Source organism: Desmodus rotundus, chromosome 4 (genome assembly GCF_022682495.2).
Source record: "Desmodus rotundus isolate HL8 chromosome 4, HLdesRot8A.1, whole genome shotgun sequence".
Classification (NCBI taxonomy): domain Eukaryota; kingdom Metazoa; phylum Chordata; class Mammalia; order Chiroptera; family Phyllostomidae; genus Desmodus; species Desmodus rotundus.
In genome coordinates this window covers 30,521,495-30,544,613 of record NC_071390.1, presented here as the reverse complement: position 1 = coordinate 30,544,613, position 23,119 = coordinate 30,521,495, and the positions used below count along the sequence as shown (strand labels likewise).

The 23,119-nt window shown below is 42.3% G+C and overlaps 1 protein-coding gene and 1 long non-coding RNA gene across 2 annotated transcripts; one reads left to right on the top strand and one right to left on the bottom strand.

Moving 5' to 3' along the window:
- Positions 1-220: 220 nt before the first annotated feature.
- On the bottom strand, positions 221-2,580 carry LOC123480073 (uncharacterized). Its single transcript, XR_006655934.2, has 3 exons — positions 2,508-2,580; positions 2,371-2,414; positions 221-1,149 (listed from the first exon to the last, which is right to left on the bottom strand). It is a non-coding gene; the product is annotated as an uncharacterized lncRNA (long non-coding RNA).
- Positions 2,581-12,270: 9,690 nt separating this feature from the next.
- On the top strand, positions 12,271-22,853 carry LOC112307364 (interferon-induced protein with tetratricopeptide repeats 1). The gene is made up of 2 exons (XM_053923154.2): positions 12,271-12,388; positions 20,002-22,853. Exons 1-2 carry the CDS (start codon positions 12,384-12,386, stop codon positions 21,410-21,412), a joined length of 1,416 nt encoding a protein of 471 aa, XP_053779129.1. The 5' UTR covers positions 12,271-12,383; the 3' UTR covers positions 21,413-22,853.
- Positions 22,854-23,119: the final 266 nt, after the last annotated feature.

Sequence of the window (23,119 nt, the reverse complement as noted above, 5' to 3'; positions counted from 1 at the left end):
TAAAGGCCTGGAGTTGTTTCAGGAGGGGACCCCCTGTCTGGATAGAGGAGGGAGGAGGAACACCTTTAGGAAATTGTGCTCTGCTTTTTACACAGATAGGGGGGTGGCAGAACTTTTCTTCGGTAGTCCCCACACCCCATTCCAGAAGTAAAGCATTTCTATGAAATTGTTCGTAAATGAAATGCTGTGAAGAAAAGACGTAATTACCACAGGGGATATTTTGCAAATGAAATAGAGCCCAGAGCTTCAGGGACACAGTTCAAAGCCATGGCAGCTTCATGCTGAGGGGCTGAGTGAACCTCCGGGGGAAGGAGCTTAGCTGCTGGGGTGGTGCACAGCTGAAACCAGAAAAACCGGAGCTCTTGCTCCCCGTCACCTAGGAGACCCACTAAGCAGAGACAGGGATTGAATCTTTGTGGGCCCTTTATTCAGCTGACCGGCGATCTGAGAAGAAGGCAGATTTGTACTTCAACAAACTGTTTCGAATTCAATTTTCAACCGACCCTTTTTAAAAGGAAGAAAAGTGTAGAGAAAGGGATTGGAATTCAGGGGAACAGTTCATGAGATAAAAAGCTGCAGCATTCTTTCATCTGTGCCCTGGGCACTGGTCTTTATCTGTGTCCTGGGTGGCAGGCACCTCACATTGGGGTACAGTGGCTCAGATTCCATTTGATTGCTTGAGACCCCCTGAGGCACACAGGTGGAACTGCTTATGGTCTCCTGGAGTCAGAGTGGGTCATACCTTCAGTTCCTGAAACAATAGCTTTTTATATGCATTGATTACTAAGCTTTCTAGCTATTATCTGAAACTAAATTTTTTCCAACATTTAAGCCCCCCATCACTGCCTCCATAAAAGGCTCTGCGCAAAAGAAACAATGAACACTATCCTTTTTGCCTTTTTTCGCAAAGTTGATAATCCTTTTGGAAATTTTATATTAGCAAAAGCAAGTACTAACGTATGACCTCATAACAGTGAAGAGGCATGAAAAGAACTTTTGAAAAGTGGGGACACCTGTATCTGCTTCTCGTCAGTTGTCTTCCACTCAGAATAATCCTCACGCCAATGTGGAGTACTTTGGAGTGGCACATGTTGGTCTCCTTCAGTAAATGAAGCAGGCATTCTCCTCAAGCCTCATGCAACGTACAATCTAGTGAAAGAGGCAGACAGTAAACCATGTACAGTCATGTGTTGCGTAACAATGGGGATAGACCAGAACCAAGATGGCCCAGGAGGAAGTGGAAGCTACTCTAACCTCCTCCCAGCCCCAAACTGGAATTATAATGAAATTGTAGAGAATGCATCCTGAATAACCAACTGAGCACTAGCTGGAGAGAAGCTTTATAACCAAATGTTATGGGAGAAACTCCCAGAAACTCGGTTCTTCTTGTCAATGCAGTAAAGAATTATAGATCATCAAGCCTATTAGCATGCGAGCAAAGTTTATTAGTGCTAAGTTCTAATGGGAAAGCAACAGCAAGGGTGGCAAGAGCAGGGTGGCCAGAGGCCGGGTGTCCAGGGGCCCCACATGTGGCAAGAGGGCCAAGAAAGCAAGTCCTTTGTGCTGAGGACTTACATAGTTGGTGGGGTGGGGGTGAAGAAGTTACATATTGATTGACAGGTAAAGGAGGTGCCAGCTTTCCCAGGGTGATGTCACTACCCAAATGTCGGTAAGTGTGGGGTATGTTAGCCTGAATCCTTATCTTGCTCCAGGCTCTGTTTATTCATCTTGCATTCATGACAGGAGGAAGGCAATTAACCAAAGCTGTTCGGTGGGCTCCACTGTGGACCTCCTCCCCTTCCCCCTTCCAGGCTTTGGAATGAACACACAGTCTTAAGGTTCTCCTTTTCCCAGCTAGGTGTGATGATACACAGACTTCCGAGGCCCCGCGCCCTGCAGGGTGATAGTTTTGCTGGTGTTGTTGGGAATGCTTGGCAGTCTTATCAAATGAACCAGTCTCAGGACTAGTGGGTCAGAGGGTAAGATATGTCATCCTTTGCTTTTAGCCTCCTGGATTAAATACTTTGCTAGATGGCAATGTGTGCCGATAAGGGGCACATATGAGACCATAGCCACTTAATTTGGTGATTCACATTCTCAGACAATAAAAGCCCCAAGTCAAAGGTGAATAGCTAAGCACTTTATTCAGCGAGAGCAAAGAGAAAGCAAGAATCACGAGCATACATCACCAGACAGGAAATCACTAACACCCGAACATAAACACTGGGGAATCCTGGAGACAGGATTCAGGGTCCCACAGAAAAGTTCCAAGTGAAGCGTGCTTCCCTCAGGTGAGACTCCAAAGTCTGATATTGGGGGCTATGTTTAAATCGTTTTTAAACGAAAGTGGCTACGTGCCAAGGGTCTTACGTGTCTTGGTTAACAGGTCCTTCTGGGAGAGGGGCCCATTCCTCCTGAAAGAGCAGTCAAACATTAACGGTACTAGTCTCACAAGGAAAAGAACCCATTCCCCCCGGGAGACAGCACATCAACATTCTTGTTCTTACCATAAAGGTCACAGCTCCAGCATAAACAGGGAGGATTCTTAATGTTCCTTTAACCCGTCTCAATGGTGTGGGCCTCACCTTAATTTGCCCTCTGACCGCTCATTCCTAGCTCCTATGTATCACAAAGACAAATGGAATAAACCATTTCACCACAACATGACTGTTAGGGGAGTGGAGGAGGTGCAAGAGGGCTGGCTGAGTTCCCACAGGTGGCAGCTGACATGCCACAGAGATATTTCAGCACTTGGGGGTTCCGCCTGACAAGTGTCTGGTCTAAACCCTGAGCTGGGCTCCACAGCCTACAGCTCCAGAGCCAGGAGACAAACTCAGATAACATCCAGCTGTGAAAAGCAGCAGGATTTCTGTCTGCCAGGGAGAGACTTCTGGAGACATAGAGAGCTTTGCAAAGCACCAATGCACAAAGTTTTGTTTGCAGCTATTTAAGCAGGACTCTGGCAGAGGGAGGGCCAAGTGGACTAGAAATGCTTGAAGACAGTCCTTGGTTGGTGGTTCTGGGGAGAGACTTGAAGGAACAGCCCTGGGATGAGTCCTCCCCCATCCTGCAGAAACCTTCTTAGGCAGAATACTCCCTTCCAGGTAGCATCAACCTGAAGAGAAGCAATAGCCCCACCCACAGGAATTTCTCTGCCCCACCCTGTGAAGTTTAAGCCAGGCTTCTGCATACAGCTTGAAGCTATATCAATACTTAGTTTAACAACTAAAGTGAATCTCATGGAGCTATGAGACTTTAGCCGACCCTTCCCCAAGCTTAGTGCTGATTAAAACCAGGTTTGGTGTGAAGCCTGCTTCTTTCAGCACACCCAGTCCAGCAGAGGGGCCACAAGCTTTGGATCGCTGACAGTTCCAAACCAGCTACCCAGGGCCTGTCACAGCAGTATCTGACAAAGACCTACTGTGCTGCCATCTCTCAAGGCTTGGCAGGTCCACTCTAACTTTGAGGAGATGGAAGAAAATGCACGGAGTCGTGGGGATGCTTTACATGCCTTTATTCAAGGGTGGTAAGCCATGCACACTGCAAGCTGTGAGTCTCTCTAGTGAGAAGCCCCTACTGCCTTAAATACTAGAGGCCAACAAAGCCGGCTTCCAGCCAGAAAATTATATACTGTAGCATAATTTGGCACATAGAGCCCACTTTATGTTATGAGAACAGTTTATTGGACCTAGTCTCAAGGCTATGAGAACACTACTTATAGGTCCCCTTCAAGGCTATGGGAACACTGCTTCCCTTAGTTACCCAGACACCCGAGTGAGGAAGCCAGACTGCCTCCGCTTACCCTACACCTACATCAGAGACTTTGCACATATAACTGATACATAGAAACAAATGCAAGGAAGCAGCCAAAATGGGAGGACAAAGAAATAAACACAACGTGAAAGAACAAGAGAATTCTCCAGTAGGTGAAATGGAGGCAAACAATTTATCAGATAGAGAATTTGAAGTCATGATTATAAGGATATTCCACAGCATGAAAAAGACATAGAAACTATAACAAAGGCCAGTCAGAAATACAGCATGCAATATCTGAAATTAATAATGCACTTGAAGGAATAAACAGTAGGTTGGAAGGAGCAGAGGATCAAATCAGTGATTTGGAAGACAAAGTGGAAGAAGAACACCTAGGCAGAGCAGCAAAAAGAAAAAAGAATTTTTAAAAATGAGGAGAGTTTAAGAAATATTTTGGACAACATGAATTGTAACATCTGCATCATGGGAACACCGGGAGAAGAGAGTGAGCAGGGGATGGAGAACCTATTTGAAGACGTAATGGCCAAAAACTTCCCTAATCTGGTGAAGGAATAAAGATACACAAGTCCAGGAAGCTCCAAGAGTCCCAAACAAACTGGCCCCAAAGAAGCCTACATCGAGACACATGATAATTAAAATGGCAAAGCTTAAGACAAGGAGTGAATTCTAAAAGCCACAAGAGAAAAGCAGGTAGTTACATACATTGGAGCAAAAATTAGGGTTTCATCTGATTTCTCAACAGAAACATTTCAGGCCAGAAGGTAGTGGTATGAAATATTCAAGGTGATGAAAAGCAAGGACCAAAGCTGATTTACCCAAGAAGGCTATCATTTAGAAACAAAGGAGAAAGGAAGAGCTTCCTGGACAAGAAACAGTTAAAGGAGTTTGTTAACACCAGACCAGTACCACAACAAATGTGAAGGGCATGCTTTAAAAAGAAGAGACAAGAAAGAAAGAAAGAAAGAAAGAAAGAAAGAAAGAAAGAAAGAAAGAAAGAAAGAAAGAAAGAAAGAAAGAAAGGGGGGAAGGAAGGAAGGAAGGAAGGAAGGAAGGAAGGAAGGAAGGGAGGGGGGAAGGAAGGAAGGAAGAAAGAGAGAGAGAAAGAAAGAAAAAGAAATAGTTTAACAATAAAATGGCACTAAATACATATCTATCCATAATCACTTTAATATATAAATATAAATGGCTTAAATGCTCCAACCAAAAGACATAGGGTGCCTGAATGGATAAGAAAACAAAACAAGACCCATATATATGCTGCCTCCAAAAGACCTACCTCCTATCAAAAAATATACACAGACTAAAAGTAAAAGGATGGAAAAAGCTATCTCATGCAAATGGAATGGAAAACAAAGCTGAGGCAGCAGTACTCGTATCTGACAAAATAAACATTGAAACCAAGGCTATAGTAAGAGACGAAGACAGACACTGCATAATGACAAAGGCAACAATGCAACAACAGGATATAAGCGTGGTAAACATTAACGCACCCAACATCGGAGCACCTAAATATGTGAAGGAAACCCTGACGGACTTGAATGGAGAGATCGATAGAAATGCGGTCATATTTGGGGATTTGACCACCCCGTTGGCTTCAATGGATAGATCTTCCACATGGAAAATCAACAATGATGCGGTGGCCTTAAGTGACACACTGGATCAAATGGATTTAACTGATATCTTTAGAGCATTTCACCCCAAAGCTACAGAATATACATGGTTTTCAAAAGCACATGGAACATATTCTAGGATAGACAACTTGTTAGGACACAAACAAGTCTCAATAAATTGAAAAACATTGAAATTATATCGTCTCTGATCACAACGCTATGAAACTAGAAATGAATCACGAGAAGAACAATGAAGAACACACAAACCCATGGAAGCTAAATAACACGTTATTAAGCAATGAGCGGTTCAACAAGGAGGTCGAGGAAGAAATCAGAAGATCCTTTGAAGCAAATGAAGATAAGGACACAATAATCCAAAATCTGGGGGACCATGGAAAGTAATCCTAAGAGCGAAATTCATAGCATTACAGGCCTATCTCAAAAAGCAGGAAAAAGCTCAAATGAACAATCTAACTTTACACTTAAAGGAACTTGGAAAGGAACAACAAACACAACCCAAAGTGATTAGAAGGAGGTAAATAATGAAGATCAGAGCTGAAATAAATGAAATAGAGTCTTAAAAAATGATACAATAAAATCAATGAATCTAAGACCCAATTCTCTGAAAAGGTAAACAAGATTGACAAACCTTTAACCAGCCTCACCAAGAAAATAAAAAAAAGAGGACCTAAATAAATTAATTCAGTAATGACAGAGGAGAAATAACAACTGACATCAAAGAAATTAAAAGCAATGTAAGAAAATATTATGAACAAATATATGCGAACAAACTGGACAACCTGGATGGATGGGATAAGTTCATAGAATTGTACAACCTTCCAAAACTAAACCAGGAAGAATCAGAGTCTGAACAGACACATTATACCTAGTGAAATTGAAGCAGCGATCAAAAATCTCCCGACAAACAAAAGCCTGGACCACGTGGTTTCACAGGTGAATTTTACCAAACACTCTGAGAACTAACACCTCTCCTTCTCAAACCATTTCAAAAAATATAAAAATCCAGGACTCCATGTTGCTCCTGCGGCACACTGGCAGGTGTGCTGATGATATCCTGGGAGGCCTTGGGGCTCTCAAGGTGTCAATCACAAAGGGTTCCAATATTCAGCCTACAACACTGCCCCCCAAGAAAGATCATTATCCTGACCTTACGAGCTGTGAAGGCTAGCACTGAATTGGCATTGTCTTGGCATCCCCAACTTCTCTTCATCTCTATTCAACTTTTCCTCTGCTACCTGAAATCCATCTGCTATCTCTGGCAGGCTCTGCTGTGAAAACTAATTAAAAGTAAAATTCGGCATATACATGAGGATATTATTTGTAATAGGGATTTTCAACTGGCGTTGATGGAGGAGGTCAAAGGATGAATTTGCCACTCAGGGCAAAAACAAGGTGCATTTGGCAACATCTGGAGACAGTTTGTTTTCACCTGAGGACATGCTATCGGTTTCAGTTAAAGTAGAAGGAAGTGAAAGAGAGGAGAGAAACACTGATGTAAGTGAAAAACAGCCACCAGTTGCCTCCTGTACGATCCCTTACTAGGTAAGGAACCTGCAAGCTAGGTTTGTGTCTGGTAGGGAATTGAACCCATGAGCTTTTTATTTAAGGGATGGTGATCCAACCAACTGATCCACACCAGCCTGGGCTGGAGAGTTTTGATAATCACAACTACAGGGTGCTGCCGCCATCTAGTGGACATACTTAATGATGCTGGGTAAACATTTTACTATGCTCAGGACAGCTTCCCACAGCAAGAGTTATCCAGAAAAAGTCAGTGGTACCAAGGCTGAGAACTGTGACTGAGACCCATCTCCTGGACGAGTTATTATTCCTGAACACTCACTGTTCCCAACTGGTTTTAAATCACTTGCCATGTTTCACTTTTTTTTTCTCTAGTTGCTTTACATGTTTATTGTAAAAATTCAAAAGATAATATGCTCTTGATGTTCCCAAGAATCCACTCAGTCCAACAGTCAGAGAAAAGAAGATTGATATTCAGATCCATGTAGGAACTGCAACATGATCAACATCCACAAAACAGCCAGGTCTTTCTTTCTTCTCAGGCCTAAAAGTGCATTTTCCTTTAATTTTCATAGATGACCATTTTCTTTGTGAATTTGAATTTCTGAACAATCTAAGTAGAGAGCCAGAAGGGCTTTCTTTCCATCTAATTTTTACCATTGATTGTTACGTTTATCCATTTAGCCCTCAATCATCAAAGACTATCTCTTGGCCCAGACACAGCTGAGACAAAGGAGGGGAAAGAAGAAAGAACAAGGAATAAAAAACATGACCCAGACACTGGAGATTCTTTCAAACACTGCAGTTCTTTTAAATGTTTCTACATCCTTAGTAAGGAGACAACTCTGGATGTATTTTTCTACCCAGAACAAGCTGTTCATTACCTTTTCTAAAATGTGTCTTCCCTCTCAAGATAAACAGTGCAACAGCGACCACAATAGCCCAGCTCCTCCGCATGACTTCACGGCCTGATATCTTAGGACTTGCCCCTGTTCTCCTCACCCCACCCACACCATCTGCACAGGCCAACCTGTTCCTACCCCCAGGCCTTTGGACTTACTCTTTCCCCTCCCGGGAGCTCTCTCCCTAGCCCCACATCACAGTGTTCACTCCTTCACCTTGTTCAGATCTTTGCCCAGTTGACACTTTCTTAGTGAAACCATCCCTCACCCACATAGTTACGATAGCAAAACGCCCCGACCCCAACCCTCAGGGTCACTGGATTGAACCAGTAGAACAAGATTATCGTCTTTTCCTTGTAAACGGGGCGTGACTAAAGTCATAACAATATGCACCTGAAATATTTTATCAATTAATTGTACTGACTGCCTTCTTATGCTTCAACAAAAAAATTTAAGTTTAGGAAAGAGAAGTTGATGGATGACTAGATATGTAATAAAGCAAATTAGTAAAATGTTATTGTGAAGTCTAGGTGATGAGTATATTAGGTATGTTTTACCATGTTCATAATAAAATGTTAGGATGGATCAAAACAATATCTAAATACTAAATCAAAACAAATAAATTAATCAAGCGAATAAACCAAAATGTATATGGGATAGAGGATAAAACCGTACAGAGAGGAAGTATTGCAGCTGATTTTTCATATATTATAATTTGATTCTAAATCTCTAGAAGAATGTAAATTTACCAGCTCCGTGGCAAAAAAAAAAAAGAAAAGAAAAAACCAGCAAAAAATCTTAAATTCTACTCAGCACTCATTTTGAAGGTGTTTTGTTGATTTTATTATTTTGAGAGTTTTCTTAGTATATGCTGGAGTAGATCATATGAATGTTGGTATCACTTACAAAAGAGAAATTCAGTTTGGGAGAAATGATACACAAATGTGAGATTAATTAGGTGAAGTACAAATCTCGTAAACTTGAATTTCTAATATGAACTCTTGATCAATTTTATATTTAAAATACACACACAGTACTAGTGACATTTTCCTGATTTTGATGTGGTGCAATAGTTATATGAGTTGTCACTCTTGCGGGGCTGGATTTGGGGCTGCAACTTCTTAAGTCTATTAATGCTTCAAAATATGCCTGAAATATAGAAGAAGTAGTGATAAATATTCACTTAGTGCTTGAATACTGTGGGTCAAGATGGGCTGAGTGGAGCCTTGAGACCCACAGGAAGATACGAAAATCATCAGACGATTCATGAGGAAGGACTTGTGGTGTTTTTAAGTCCTTCTACATGGATATGATTGGAAATATTTGGGAACAATCACAAAGTAAGTGCAAACTTTGTAGAGAGGGGTCAGAACACTCAGGAGTCCATTCTTTTCCCATCCCAACCCATGGATACAAAAGGGACACTGGGCAGCTCGGGAAATGAGGAAGAGTGGTGAAGATACTGGAGCCGGGCCTCAGGGGAAGGGAAGTACGTCCAGGAACTGAGTCCCAATCACTCACGCAGGGAATTTCTGTCGCTCAATAGACACCAGGAATCAGCAGGGCCCTGGTGACAGCCATTGTGTGCTTCAAAATCACAGGAGGGTTTCTTTCCAACACTGAGGTTGTGGGGCCCATTTCCAGAGGTGATTTCAAGTGGTCGGGGATGGGGCCTAGTTACATCACTCTGACCTTCCCCCACACCCAGACAATTCCAGTGCTCAGGAGTGGGGAGACCCCATAGCCCACTGCAATCAGATGGGGAAGGTGAGGCCCAGAGCCGTGATGTGGCTTATCATTACTGGTGAGTCTCACAGGGAGTGGGCCCTAGCCAGGCTCCTGGGGCTGGACACAGCCCTGTGCCCATTTTTATTTTCTAAAAGTTTCTTGTTTTCTTTTCTACCTGTAAATACACACACACACATTGCCTTTTTCTCTCTCTGTAATGCCTGTCTGTCTTCTGTCACTCACGAGGGGCGCACTGGGAAGGATTTGGAAGATCTAATCAGCCTGAGGCAGAACCCCAGGGAACGGAGACGAGGCCAGCTCACAGCAGTGACAAGAGAAACATTCTGTCTCTCTGCCTTCTCTGCAGTGCATTGGAAATCACAACCCCAAATGCTTTTGTCTCCTAGAATTCCAAAGTCACCTTGTTCCCAAAAAGGAGAGAGTTTCTAATTCATTTACTTCAGGATTTGCTTATAGCCGAACCCACATTTGGCTGTAACCCACATTTACCAGAACACATGGATAAACCTGTTTTATTTATTTGGAAATTTTTGTGCAGAACTTCCTGACTAGTTCGGGGTGCAGCAGGCAGAGTAGGGTTACAGCTGGAGCTGAGTTGTGAAACACCCAATCTTTGTTGCGCTCTCTTCCAGAACAAGGATGTGTCCTGGAAGCTGATCACCAGACCGCCCTGTGCCCGAATGACTCAGCCCCGGCATGCAGTGACCTGTGCTCTTTTGGGGAATACGTGTAAGCGGTCCCAGTGAAGGTGGTTCCCCTTGTCTATTTGGAGAAACGCTGCTTTGGGAGATATCCCCAGTGCTCTCCTTACTGCCGGAAGTAAGGAACCTCCTTTGCTCATATACTGCCTTGGTCGACATTCACTGGGCTGCAGGAGATGAGCCCATTATGCTTAGTAACAATGTCTCAGTGGCAGCCTGTAGACTGACGAGGGCTGAGACGAGAGATGGTCCAGGCAGGAGGGATTGAACAGAAATTTTTTAGATCTGGCCCTGTGTCTGATTAAGTGTTTCTAAGACAAAAATATCCTTGCAGGTGTTCCTTATATTTGGCCTATTTCCTTCATTCCTGGTCTAGGTGGATAGTTTATTTCTCTCAAGCTGAAACCCAAAGTGACAGTATCCTGGTCACTTAATTAGGAGTAGCTTATATTATATTATATATTTATATTATGCTAGATTCCTTCCATATATATGAGGCTAACTGAAAACGGGGCCACCTCCCTCAAGTCCTCTTTTTCTGTGCCGTCTTCTGGAATCCAGCCACCAGCCTTCGTGACGAGCACCAATGAGCTGAAGTTCTCCTTTAGAGACTGAGGCAGACCTGGTTCCAAACCCTGGCCACTTGCTGGGCTTTTGCAGCACTAGGCACACCCCTCAATACGGCCCCAGGTCCAGTCATTGCTAATCTGCTTTCATACAACTCAGGACTCACCTGGAAACCTCGAGACACATCCCCTGGTTGTTGACTCTTAATGGTGAAGCAGTGGACGTGAGATACCATCAGAACTTTCCATCTCTTGTCTCAAATTCTCTATTTTTTCAGCTCAACCACTTGCTGGTGTTCTCTGTGGCTAAACTTCCCTCGTCTGTATTATTTTCAGGCCACATGGAAGAACATGGCTGACAACGGTACCCATGCATGTATGCTACAGGTACAGCACCAGCAGTGTCAGCTCCCCAGAAAAGCAAGTCTGATTGTCTCTGCTCAGCAAGCATTTCCCCGTGATTACATCAGCCGTGGTTCAGTATAAGTTTGCTTTGCAAACCTGCTGGGGAATCTCCGCTTTTCTAAAGTATCAGGAGAGTGAGGCAATTTACAATCAAAAATAGGGAGAAGCAGGAGCTCGGCAGGCACCACTAATAGGAGACTAACTAATAGGGAGTGTACCCAGGATCCCGGTCTCAGCACTCACTTTTCTCCACCTCTTACTCCAAACATCACGAGTACAGCAGATGACATGCAAGCCCCAGTGCCATGGGCACCAGGAGGACTGGCCAGTGCTCTTACACAGTGTGACAACTGTGTCTGCTGAACAAGGACACATTAGATAAGTACAATAGAGAGCATTAAAAAAAAGAAAATATTATCATTCGGGACTAACATGTTGTGTTTAAAGTCTCAAGATGGTAGCACATACATTTCTCTGTCCCTCAGTATGCTAAGGAAGAGGGTACAGGCCTCTCATTGTCATTGATTCTCCGGAAGGGTATGCAAAGGCACAGAATAGTTAGGAAGGTACAACTCCGCTCTCAGAAAATAGGAGCAAAGTTACGTTAAGACTCCAGTTTAGAGATTGGCAGAATTTTATACCATACAATGAGCAAATTCTGTTTCCAGATGAGCAAACAGGCACAGATCTGAGCATGACCTTGGCAAGTTCACACAGCCAATTGTCACAGGGGTCCCTGGCTCCAGGGTCAGTGGACTGGGCATAACTGGCACCTCCTAGCTCCCAGGCCTCTCTAAGCCTGCACTGTACAGACTGCTGAGAGAGGAATACAGGTATCACGAAAACTGTTCTTCAGCATCTTTTCCCGAAAAGAAAACAATTGTTGTTTCAGTTTACCCCTGCAGGGGGCAGGACTCTCACCACGGTCAGTTTCACTTTCCAGTTTCTGTTTCCTAGTTCTTCTTTCAATGACTAGCCCACAAGCTTCCTGATTGGTTGCTCTTTCCCTCCCTTATATATCCCTGTCCTGGGGCTTCAGCTTGTCTGCACATCTACAAGGCAGGCTGGCAGATCTCAGAGCTGCCCATCCAGCAAAACAAACACAGAGCAACTGCTGCCTGATTCCCAGCAACAATGAGGTAACAGTTTCTTGCTTCTCTGTCTTTCTAACTTTTGGAAAAAATGTTAATTGTTACTATCTGAACAGACTTAGTTTCCATGATGTCAAGTTTCCTCACACTTCTGTTTGGGCATTTGCGTGTGCACTGAGTGTGTGTCTGTGCACACCCATACACACACATAACCTGTCTTATTAGTTCAGGCACTTTCATCTTTGTTAGCATGGCCCTGAGGAAGCTTACCTCATGTTAAAGCCTAAGAAGAGGAGGGAAAGGGCAAAAGAACTTTGCAGGAGAAGACGATCCCAGTCTCTCCTGCTATTTTCCACCGCACTCACCTCTGTGTGACACCAGGAGGGAAGGCCCAGTGTGTCGGGGTAGAGACGGGGCTTTCAGTGGCTCCTCACCATGGAGGAGCTGCAGGACTGCACAGCCATAGCACCTGCAGTCGAGAGCTGGTCAGATGTGTGGGGGGAAATACTGTGGGGGTGTGGTGGGAAAGCTCGCTGCCTAGAAAACAAGCCCTCTGTAGGCTGGCTTCCTGGCCCCCTCTCCGCGTGGCGGAGCTGCCATGTGAGGCCAATCCAGTGCAACTGCCATTTAAGATCAGCAGCCAGGGGGTCTGCAGGGTCCTTGATGGCCTCCTGTCCCTGGGGCTCGGCTGGGGTTCTGCACTGGAGAACTGCAGTCTTCCTTAGCTAAAGGACCTAAGTGGGGAATTTCTATACCGTCCACACTGAATCTACATTCCAATAATTCCTGATGTCAGCAGATTAAAAAGAAAAGATATCAACCAATCAATATTGATCTGCAAATTACCCCTCAGTGCTAGGTAAAATTTTGAAGGGACAAAAGTTTCAGAATATGCCCAGTTAGAGGCCTTTAAAGGTTGAATAATATTGCTTTGTATGTATAGACCACAATTTGTCTGTCCCTTCATCCATCGCAGGACACTTGCGTTGTTCCCACCTTTGGGCTGTTGTGAGTAGTGCTGTTAGGAATACAAGTAGACAAGTATCTGGTTGAGCTCCTAGTGTCACTTATTTTGGGTGTATTTCCGGGAATGGAATGGCTGCATCCTATGGTGATTCTACGCTTCATTTCCTGAGCAGTCAGCACCATTTCCCACAGCAACTGCCCCATTTCACACCCCACTGTGCACAAGGGCTCTCATGTCTCCATGTCCTCACCAACACATTATTTTCTGCTCTTCTAGCTTTATCAATAGCCATCCTAATGAGTGCGGAGTGGTATTGTACGGTGGTTTTGAGTTGCATTTCGCTAATGATGGGTCATGTCGCACATCTTTTCCTGTGCTTCTTGGCCATTTGTACGTCTTCTTTGGAGAAATTGTCCACTCTCGTCCTTTGCCCATTTCTTAATCAGATGTTTGTGTTTTGTTGCTGTTGTTCTTGATTTGTAAGTGCTGCTTATATAGTCTGGATATCAATCCCTTACCAGATACGCGATTTGCAAATAATTTTCCCATTCTGTGAGTTTTTTCACTCTAATGACAGTGTCAATAAAGTGAAAAACTGCATAAAAGTTTTACATTTTGATGATGTCCAACTTACCTGTTTTTACTTTTGTTGCCTGTGCTTTTGGTATCATACGCAAAACATCATTGCCAAACACGATGCCCTGGAGCTTTTTCCCTATGTTTTCTTCTAATATTTTCATAGTTTTAGATCTTACATTTAGGTCTTTGATTGCTTCCAAGTGCCTTTTGTTCTTCCTATTGCTGTGAAGTAAGGGTCCAACTTCATTCTTCTGCGCGTGAATATCCAGTTTTCCCAACACATTAATTGAAACACTGATTTTTTTCCTCCACTAAGTGGTCTTGGAACATGTGTCAAAAATCATTTGACTATTTATGGACTAAATTGTATCCCCCCCAATCCATATTTTGAAGCCCTAATCCCAATGTGACTGAATTTGGAAATAGGGCCTGTAAGAAAGGTTAAGTGAGGTCATAAGGGTACATTCTTATTCCTACAGGGTTGGTGTCCCTGTAAGAAGAGGAAGAGCAGTCTTTTCCCCACACCATGCACCATGGAGGAAAGGCCATGTGCAGAGGCCAGAAAGAGACTTCTCACCCAGAACCAAATAGTGGGCACTTTGGTCTAGGACTTCAGTCTCCAGAACTATGAAAATGCACATTTCTTTGGGTTACGCCACTTTGTCCATGGTACTTTGTTATGGTAGCACTTGCTGCTAATACAACTGTACATGAAGGTGTATTTCTGGATTCTCTTTTATATTCCACTTCTATAGGTGTCTGTCTATATGCCAGTGCCACAGCCTTTTGATTACTATAGCATGTAGTAAATTTTGAAATCAAGAAAGTGTTAGACCTCCAACTTTGGTTTTGGTTTTTTTTAAGATTGGCCTATTTGAGATTCCTTGAGATTCCATATGAATTTTATTTTATTTTTTTTAAAGATTTTATTTATTTATTTATTTTTAGAGATAGGGGAAGGGAGGGAGAAAGAGCGGAAGAGAAATATTAACGTGCAGTTGCTTCTCACTCATCCCACACTGGGGACCTGGCCCACAACCCAGGCATGTGCCCCGACTGGGAATCAGATTGGCGACCCATTGGTTCTCAGGCTGGAACTCAATCCACTGAGCCACACCAGGCAGGGCAGATTCCGTATTAACTTTTAAATGGATTTTTCTATTTCTGCAAAAAAAAAAAATCATTGGAACTTTGATAGGAATTGCGCTGAATCTGTAGATTGATTTGCCTGGTGTTTACATCTTAACAATTTAAGTCTTCCCATCAGTACACACAAGATGCCTTTCCTTTTATTTGTGTCTTTCTTAATTTTCTTCAATAATGTGTTGTGGTGTTCAGTGTATGTCTTTGCCTCCTTGCAAAAGTTTATTTCTTAATATTTTATTCTTTCTGATGCTGTTGTAAATAGAATTGTTTTCCTTTCTGGATAGTTCTTCCTAGTGTATAGAAACAAAAGTGATTTTTGCATTCTGATTTTGTATACTACCATTTTGCTAAAAGTTTTTATCAGTTCTAACAGCTTTTGTATATAATATGTAGGATTGTCTACATACAGAACCACACTGGTTTTGAACAGATATGTATTTACTTCTTCCTTTCCAATATAGATGTATATATTTTTTCTTGACTAATTGCTCTGATTAGGGCTTCCAGGCCCATGTTGAATAAAAGTGACACAAACAAGCATCTTTACCTCGTTGCTGATCTTGCAGGAGAAGCTTTCAGCCTCTCAGCATTGACTGTGATGCTAGCGGTGGACTTGCAATAGATGGCAGTTACTATGTTGTGGTAGTTTCCTTCTGTTACAGTACTTTGAGTGCTTGCATTATGAAAGGGGAATGAATCTTTGTCAAATGCTTTTTCTACATTAACTGAGATGAGGATGTGGATTTTTTTTCTTTCATTCTGTTAATGTGGTATATTAAATTGACTCATTTTCATACATTGAAACCATTCCTCCATTCCAGGAATAAAGCCTACTTGGTTGGGGTGTATATTCCTTTTATTAAGCTGTTAAATTCAGTGTGCCAGATTTTGCATCCATGTTTGTAAGAGAAATTTGTTGTAGTTTAATTTGTTTCTTATTATCTTCATTTGGCTTTGGTACCAGAGTAATGCTGGCCTCATAGAATTTGTGAGTGTGAAAGCATAGTGTTCTCTCTAATTTTTTGGAGAGCTTTGCTGTTAATTTTTTTTAATAAAGAGTCCAACTCCTGGTTGAAAATCCACATGTGATTTTTTTAGGACCGACCATAGGAAATTACAAGGGTTCTCCTGACCGGTGTCGCAGGGAAAACCTGCCTTTCACACAGCAGACTTGGTGCACAGCCAGTGAACTGCTGTCTCTGAAGGGAGGTTAGTCAATGACTCAGGTCCTCTCTGGCTTGACGTGCTCTTCACTTCTCTGCTTTCCAGGACAGGCACCTTCATTCCTCGGTTTCTTTATTTGAGGCCTTGGTCAGAGCTATTCTTCAGGCACTTCTGCTGAGACCTCCATATAAGGGAGAGGAGAAGGAAAACTTGAAGACACTTTACCCCACTACACTCAGTACCCAGTACTTTTCTACTCCTAGCACTTTGCCTCACCCTTCCTCAGACTTCAGGGTCCATTAACGACCAGAAAGTTTTGCTCAGGGCTCTCAGTCACATCTGTGCCAATTTACCTGAACTTCAGCCTGTGTACCATGCTGGGGGCTGGGGTAGGGGGATGGAACAGGCAGGGGATTTGGCATTTTCTCCATTGTACAGTCTCACTGATATCATCACAGTAACAATTAAAGGCATAACAATTTCATTTTGTGCTTGATGCTTTAATTGTCTACTCTGACACCTCAAAGTTCAACTATCTCTCCCTCCCAACTCAGCTGAGCTCCTGACACTTAAAATGTAGGGTGGAATTTACTAGTGAAGCCATCTGGTCCTGAGCCTTTCTTTGTTGTGAGATATGTCTGTCTTGTTTTTTGTCTTAAGGGAAATGCTTTTAATTTTTTGCCCATTGAGGATGATTCTGACTGTAAGTTTTTCATACATTAGTATTATTTGGAGGTATAATACCTCTATTCCCACTTTGCTGAGAGTTTTTGTCAAAGATGGGTGCTGGTTTTATTGAATACATTTCCTGCATCTATTGATAAGGTCATGTGATTTTTTTCCTATGTTTTCTTTATGTGATGCACCACATTTTTTGATTTGTGAATGTTAAACCAACCTTGCAGCCCTGTGATAAATCCCGCTTGATCATGGTGTACAGTCCCACACACCAAAAAGTTGTGGGTTCCATCCGTGTCATAGCGTATAAGGGAGGCAATCGATCGATTTTTCTCTCTCACATCTATGTTCTTCAAGGATATTGGCCTATAAGTTTCTTTCTTTGTAGTATCTTTATCTGATTTTAGAATTAGGATAATGTCAGCCTTGTAAAAAGAGCTTGGAAGTCTTCCCTCCTCTTGAATTTTTTTTGGAATCTTTGGAGGAGAGGTTTTAATTCTTCTTTGAATGTTTGGTAAAATTCACCGATGAAGCCATTTGGCCCATGACTTGTTTGCTGGGAGTTTTTTGACTCCTGCATCAATTTCATTACTTATTATTGGTCTATTCAGGTTTTCTGATTCTCCTGAATGACTTTTGGAAGATTGTATGTTTCTAGGAACGTGTCCATTTTGCCCATGTTGTGCGTTTTATGGGCATATGATTGTTGATAGTTTTGTCTTCGAACCCTTTATGTTTCTGTGACGTCAGTTGTTACATTGCTGTTTTCATTTCTGATCTGATGTACTGGTCCTCTTTGTTTCCTGATGAGACTGGCTATAGGTTCATCAATCTTGTTTATATTTTTAAAGAACCAGCTCTTGCTTTCATTGATCTTTTGTTTTGTTTTTTTTGGTCTCTTTGTCATTTGTTTTTGCTCTGATTTCGATTATTTCCTTCCACTTACGCATGGCTTTTCTTGTTGTTCTTTTCCCAGTTCTTCTAAGTGTTGGGTTAGATTGTTTATATGACATTTTTCTTGCTTCTTCAGGTAGGCCTGTAAGTCTATGCGCTTCCCTCTCAGGGCTGCTTTCACCGTGTCCCGTATACTTTGGGTTGTCATGTGTGTATTCACTTTCAGTTATTTCCAGGTATGTTTTCTTTCTTCCTTGATCTCACTGGTGTCCCATTCGCTGTTTAATAACATGCTGTTCATGTGTTTGAAGGCTTTTGATGCTTTTTTTTTTTTTACTGTACTTGATTTCTGGATTCACACCATTATCATCAGAGAAGCTGCTGGGTATGATTTCAATCTTCTTGACTTCGTTAAGATTTATTTTGTGTCCTAACACGTGGTCTCTCTGTAAGAATGTGCCATGTGCACTTGAAAAGAATGTACATTATGCTGCTTTGGATTTATATGTTCTGTAAATATCAATTAAATCTATAAGATCTAGTGTGTTGTTTAAGTTCCCTGTTTTCTTGTTGATTTCTGGTCCGGAAGATGTATCCAGTGTGGTCAGTGGGGTGTTCAAGTCCCCTACCGGGGCTGTATTGCTGTCACTCTCTCCCTTTAAGTCCACCAAGTGTAGCAGTTTCTGGAAAGTGTGAGCACACACCTATCATATGATTTAGCTGTTGCACCCCTGGTCATTTTCCCCTGAGAAATAAGAATGTATTTTATTTTATTTGTATGTACAGACAAAAGCCTATACAAAAGTATTCATAGAACATTTATTTGTAACAGGCCCAAACTTGAAACAACCGAAGTGTCAATGATAAGTGAAGAAAGCCAATCTCAAGTGTCATGTATGAGTCCGTCTACGTGACACTCTTGAAATGACACAATCACAGACATAAAGGACAAGTCAGAGGTTATCAGAGGTTGTGGATTTCTCAGGAGGGAAGGAGGAGACATATGTGACTATAAAGGGACGGTGGAAGGGCAGCACCTGTGGTGATGGCAGAGCTCTGGATCTGGATAGAAGTGGTGGCTCCCTGGATGTAGTCATGTGATAAAATGGCATAGACTATGCACATATTATGCCAATTCCAGTTTCCTAACCTTGATATCACACGATCGTTGTGTAAGATGTAATCATTGGGAGAAACTTGGTGAAGGGTGCACGGAAACTATGTGTTCCCTTTGCTTTCTGTGAATTTACAACTATTTTCAAATAATTAGTGGGAAAAGTAATGGGTCAAAACTTTCTCTTTTAGGTGGTCTTATTTTCTTGCCTAATCTGCAGACTAAGGTCCTGAGGTTCTGCATTTCTACCTGTGTTCCATCCAAATGGAATTAGTAGAAAAATAGAAAACTCATTTAAAAAATTTTTATTGATTGATTTTGAGACAGAGAGAGACAGACAGACATCGATTTGTGGTTGCACTTAGTTATGCATTGATTGGTTGCTTCTTGCATGTGCCCTACGCAGAGATTGCACAAGCAACCTTGGTGTATCCAGCCAGTGTTCTAATCACCTGAGCTACCCAGCCAGGGCCAGGAAACTCTTATATAGCATGAAATATGCTCTAAGTGCTTTGCACACGTGGCTTATTAATCCTCCCCAAACCCAGTGTCATAAGAACTATTGTTATCCTTATTTTACAAATAGGACATTGAGGCACAAAGAGGTTACTTGGAGAGAAAGTGCTAGAGCCAGCCTATGGAGCAAAGCAAATTGCATCCAAACTCCACGCAGACAGACCTTAGAAATATAGTTGACCCTTGAACAATGCAGAAGGTAGGGACGCCCAGCCCAAGCCCCCAACCCCATCCCCACACAGTCTAAAACTCACTATAACTTTAAAGTCTACAGTCAGCCCTTCATATCCATGGACTCAACTAACCACAGATCAAACACAGCAGTGTTTTCAAAGACAGTTGGTTGGATCCTTGCATGCGAACCTCCTGATAGGAAGGACTGACTATATTGAAACAAATCCAGATATATGTAAGTGAGCCTACAAGTTCCTACCCGTGTTGTTCAGGGGTGAACTATAGAGGAACTCTAACGAAGTAGAAAAAGAAAAATTGAGGCAGCTGCATCCTTTTCCAGGCTAACCTATACATTTGAAGTGATCTATCTGGCTTCTTTCCATTGGCATTGTCTCGCCTAACACAGACAATCTGCTTGTGTTTTCACAGCAAGAATGCTGAGGAAGATCAGCTCAAAGATAGGCTGGAGCAGCTGAGATGCCATTTTACATGGAAGTTGATCATCGAAGACGTTGAACTCAGTGATTTAGAAAACAGGGTCTTCGATCAAATTGAGTTCCTAGACACAAAATTTAATGTGGCAATACACAACCTACTGGCCTATGTGAAACACCTGAAAGGCCAGAATACGGAAGCCCTGCAGAGCTTGAAACAGGCTGAAGACCTAATCCAGAGAGAACACGCTGACCAGTCAGAAGTGAGAAGGCTAGTTACCTGGGGCAACTATGCCTGGCTCTATCACCACATGGGCAGCCTGGAAGAAGCCCAGATTTATCTGGACAAGGTGGAGAACACTTGCAAGAAGTTTGCCAGCCCCTCCCGCTACACAGTGGAGAGTCCAGACATGGACTGTGAGGAAGGGTGGGCCTTGCTGAAATGTGGAGGAAAGAATTACGAACGGGCTAAAGCCTGCTTTGAAAAGGCTCTGGAAGTGGACCCTGAAAATCCGGAATTCAACACTGGGTATGCAATTGCCGTCTATCGCCTGGACGGGTTCAACAAAGCATCACAGACTGATGAGGCATTTTGTCTGCACACGCTCCAACGGGCCGTCGAGCTGAATCCAGAAGATGCGTATATTAGGGCTCTCCTTGCCCTGAAGCTTCAGGATACTGGACAAGAAGCTGAGGGAGAGAAGTACATCGAAGAAGCACTGACCAACATGTCTTCTCAAACCTACGTCTTTCGCTATGCAGCCAAATTTTACCGAAGAAAAGGCTCTGTAGATAAAGCTCTTCACTTCTTAAAAATGGCTTTGCGGGCGACACCCTCCTCTGCCTTCCTGCATCACCAGATAGGGCTTTGCTATAGATTACAAGTTTTTCAGAGGAAGAAAGCTACCAACAGGCAGCCTAGAGGATGGGATAGAGAATATATCGACAAAATAACAAAATTAGCCATATCTCATTTAGAATTTGCTCTGGAACAAAAGCCAACCATGGAAATTGCTTATGTTCACCTAGCAGATATGTACCTGGAAGCAGGAAACTACAGAAAAGCTGAAGATGCTTATAAAACACTGTTTAGCATGAAATCACTTGAAGAAGAAAAACTGCAAGAGATATATTTCCGCTATGGCCGATTTAATGAATTTCACAGGAAATCTGAAGCTGATGCTATTATCTATTATTTAAAAGCAATAAAAATAGAAAAGTCAACATTTTCAAGAGAAAATAGTCTCAGTGCTTTGGAGAAATTGGTTTTAAGGAAACTTCGAAGAAATGAAGCAGACGTAGAAAGCTTGAGCATCCTCGGGTTTGTCTACAAATTGAAAGGAGAAATGCATGAAGCCCTGGAGTACTATGAGCGGGCCCTGAGCCTGCCTGGCTGCTGGCTCTGAGAGCTCTGTGGGAAGTGTTCCTTAGGTGCGGAAATACGGACCATCTCACATTCAGTCTGATTTTAGGTTAATGTGCACGAACCATCTTTTCTGTGTGCTGCCTCCAGAAACAAGTATTTTTTGAGAAATTACTCACATCTGATCAAATATTACTTGTATTTAGAAAATAGTGAAACAGTATATATATGTGAGAGAGAGGAAGAGTGACATAAACATTTCTCTGTGAATGTTACATAGTAGAAGTAACAATTTGTTACATAGATTTGTAGCAAATTAAATACGCAAAGTAAAATGATTCATTCATTTTATGAATGGTTTTCAGTTTTAGATACCAAACATACTATGGGGATGTAGGAGAGGAAAAATTATTTTCCCTCTACCTGTCTTAGGTTCATTGGCTACAGCCCCATAAGTTAGACTTAACAAAAACCAGCAAAACAAGAGGAAAACAAACAAAAGTGTATTAACACATGCATCTCACATACACACAGCAATGCCCAGTGATTAGTAACTCAAAGATGTAGTTAAACTTGGGCTTGTATAGCACCTTAAAAAAAGAACAATAAACTTTCAAAGAAATAGTAAGTCAAAGGAAAAGAAGTTTGAGTTTTTAGATTGGCCAATTGTGGGAAGGTAAATATTTGGGGGAAACTACTGGAAGTTAGCTGCTAGTTAGTAAGGTTTGGTATGCAGATTCCTTTGATAGTGACTGGGATGTCTCAGGTGATTAACTTTTGTCTTTCCTGGTGGGAGAGGTGGGGCACCTTCATAATTTATGTGCTACTTTTAGGCAGATGGGTGATGGGCAGAGAGCTTTTCTTATATCTTCTTTCAACTGCCTTCAGGTCAAAATAATGTCACATATTTGGGGGTGGAAAATCCTGCTTTCCTTCAGTGAAGAAACCAGACATTTTCCTGAAACCTCATGCAGTTTACAATCTAGTGAGAGACAGACAGTAAAACAAGGACAGTTGGTTAAAGGTTAGCCATCTCCATGAAGATGCTTGACATTTGGTTCATTGTTAACGTTGCAAACACTTCCTCTTGTTTGGGGCCAGTTTATTTGAAGCACTATGTATTCAGTCACTTGCTGACACTGACGTAGTGAGATCAAAAAATATGCAACAGATGCTGAATGATCTGAGAAGTCATGTGTGGCAATCACCTTTGATTGGGACATTTTATTAAAGGTAATGCACAACAAAACATATTTTTAAAAGGAAAAATGAGAAAGCAATGTTGCCCCGACAGGTGTGGCTTAGTGGGCTGGGTGTGGTTCCACAAACCAAAAGGCAGGGGGCCTGGGTTGAGGACCAGTTTCCTGGTTGGGGGCAGGTGAAAAGCCACGGAGAGATGCTTCTCTCTCACACTGATGTTTCTCTCCCTCTCTCCCTCCCTTTCTCTCTCTAAAATAAAATTTTAAAAATCTTTAAAAAATAAAGCAATGTTATTGTTTTTTCACTGCTGTATGGGTTTGGGGAGGATGTATTAATTTCCTATTGTGGCTGTAACAAATGATCACAGACTTGGCGGCTTAAAGACACACAGATTTATTATCTGAAAGTTCTGTATGTCAGCAGTGTGAAATAGGTTTCATTGGACTGAAATTGTTACAGAAACACCCCCCTGCTCCTGGGGGTCTTTTGTTACTCTAGGTTCTTTATGCCTGCCACCATATTAGGAAGTGTGGTTCTCAATGCCAGAGTT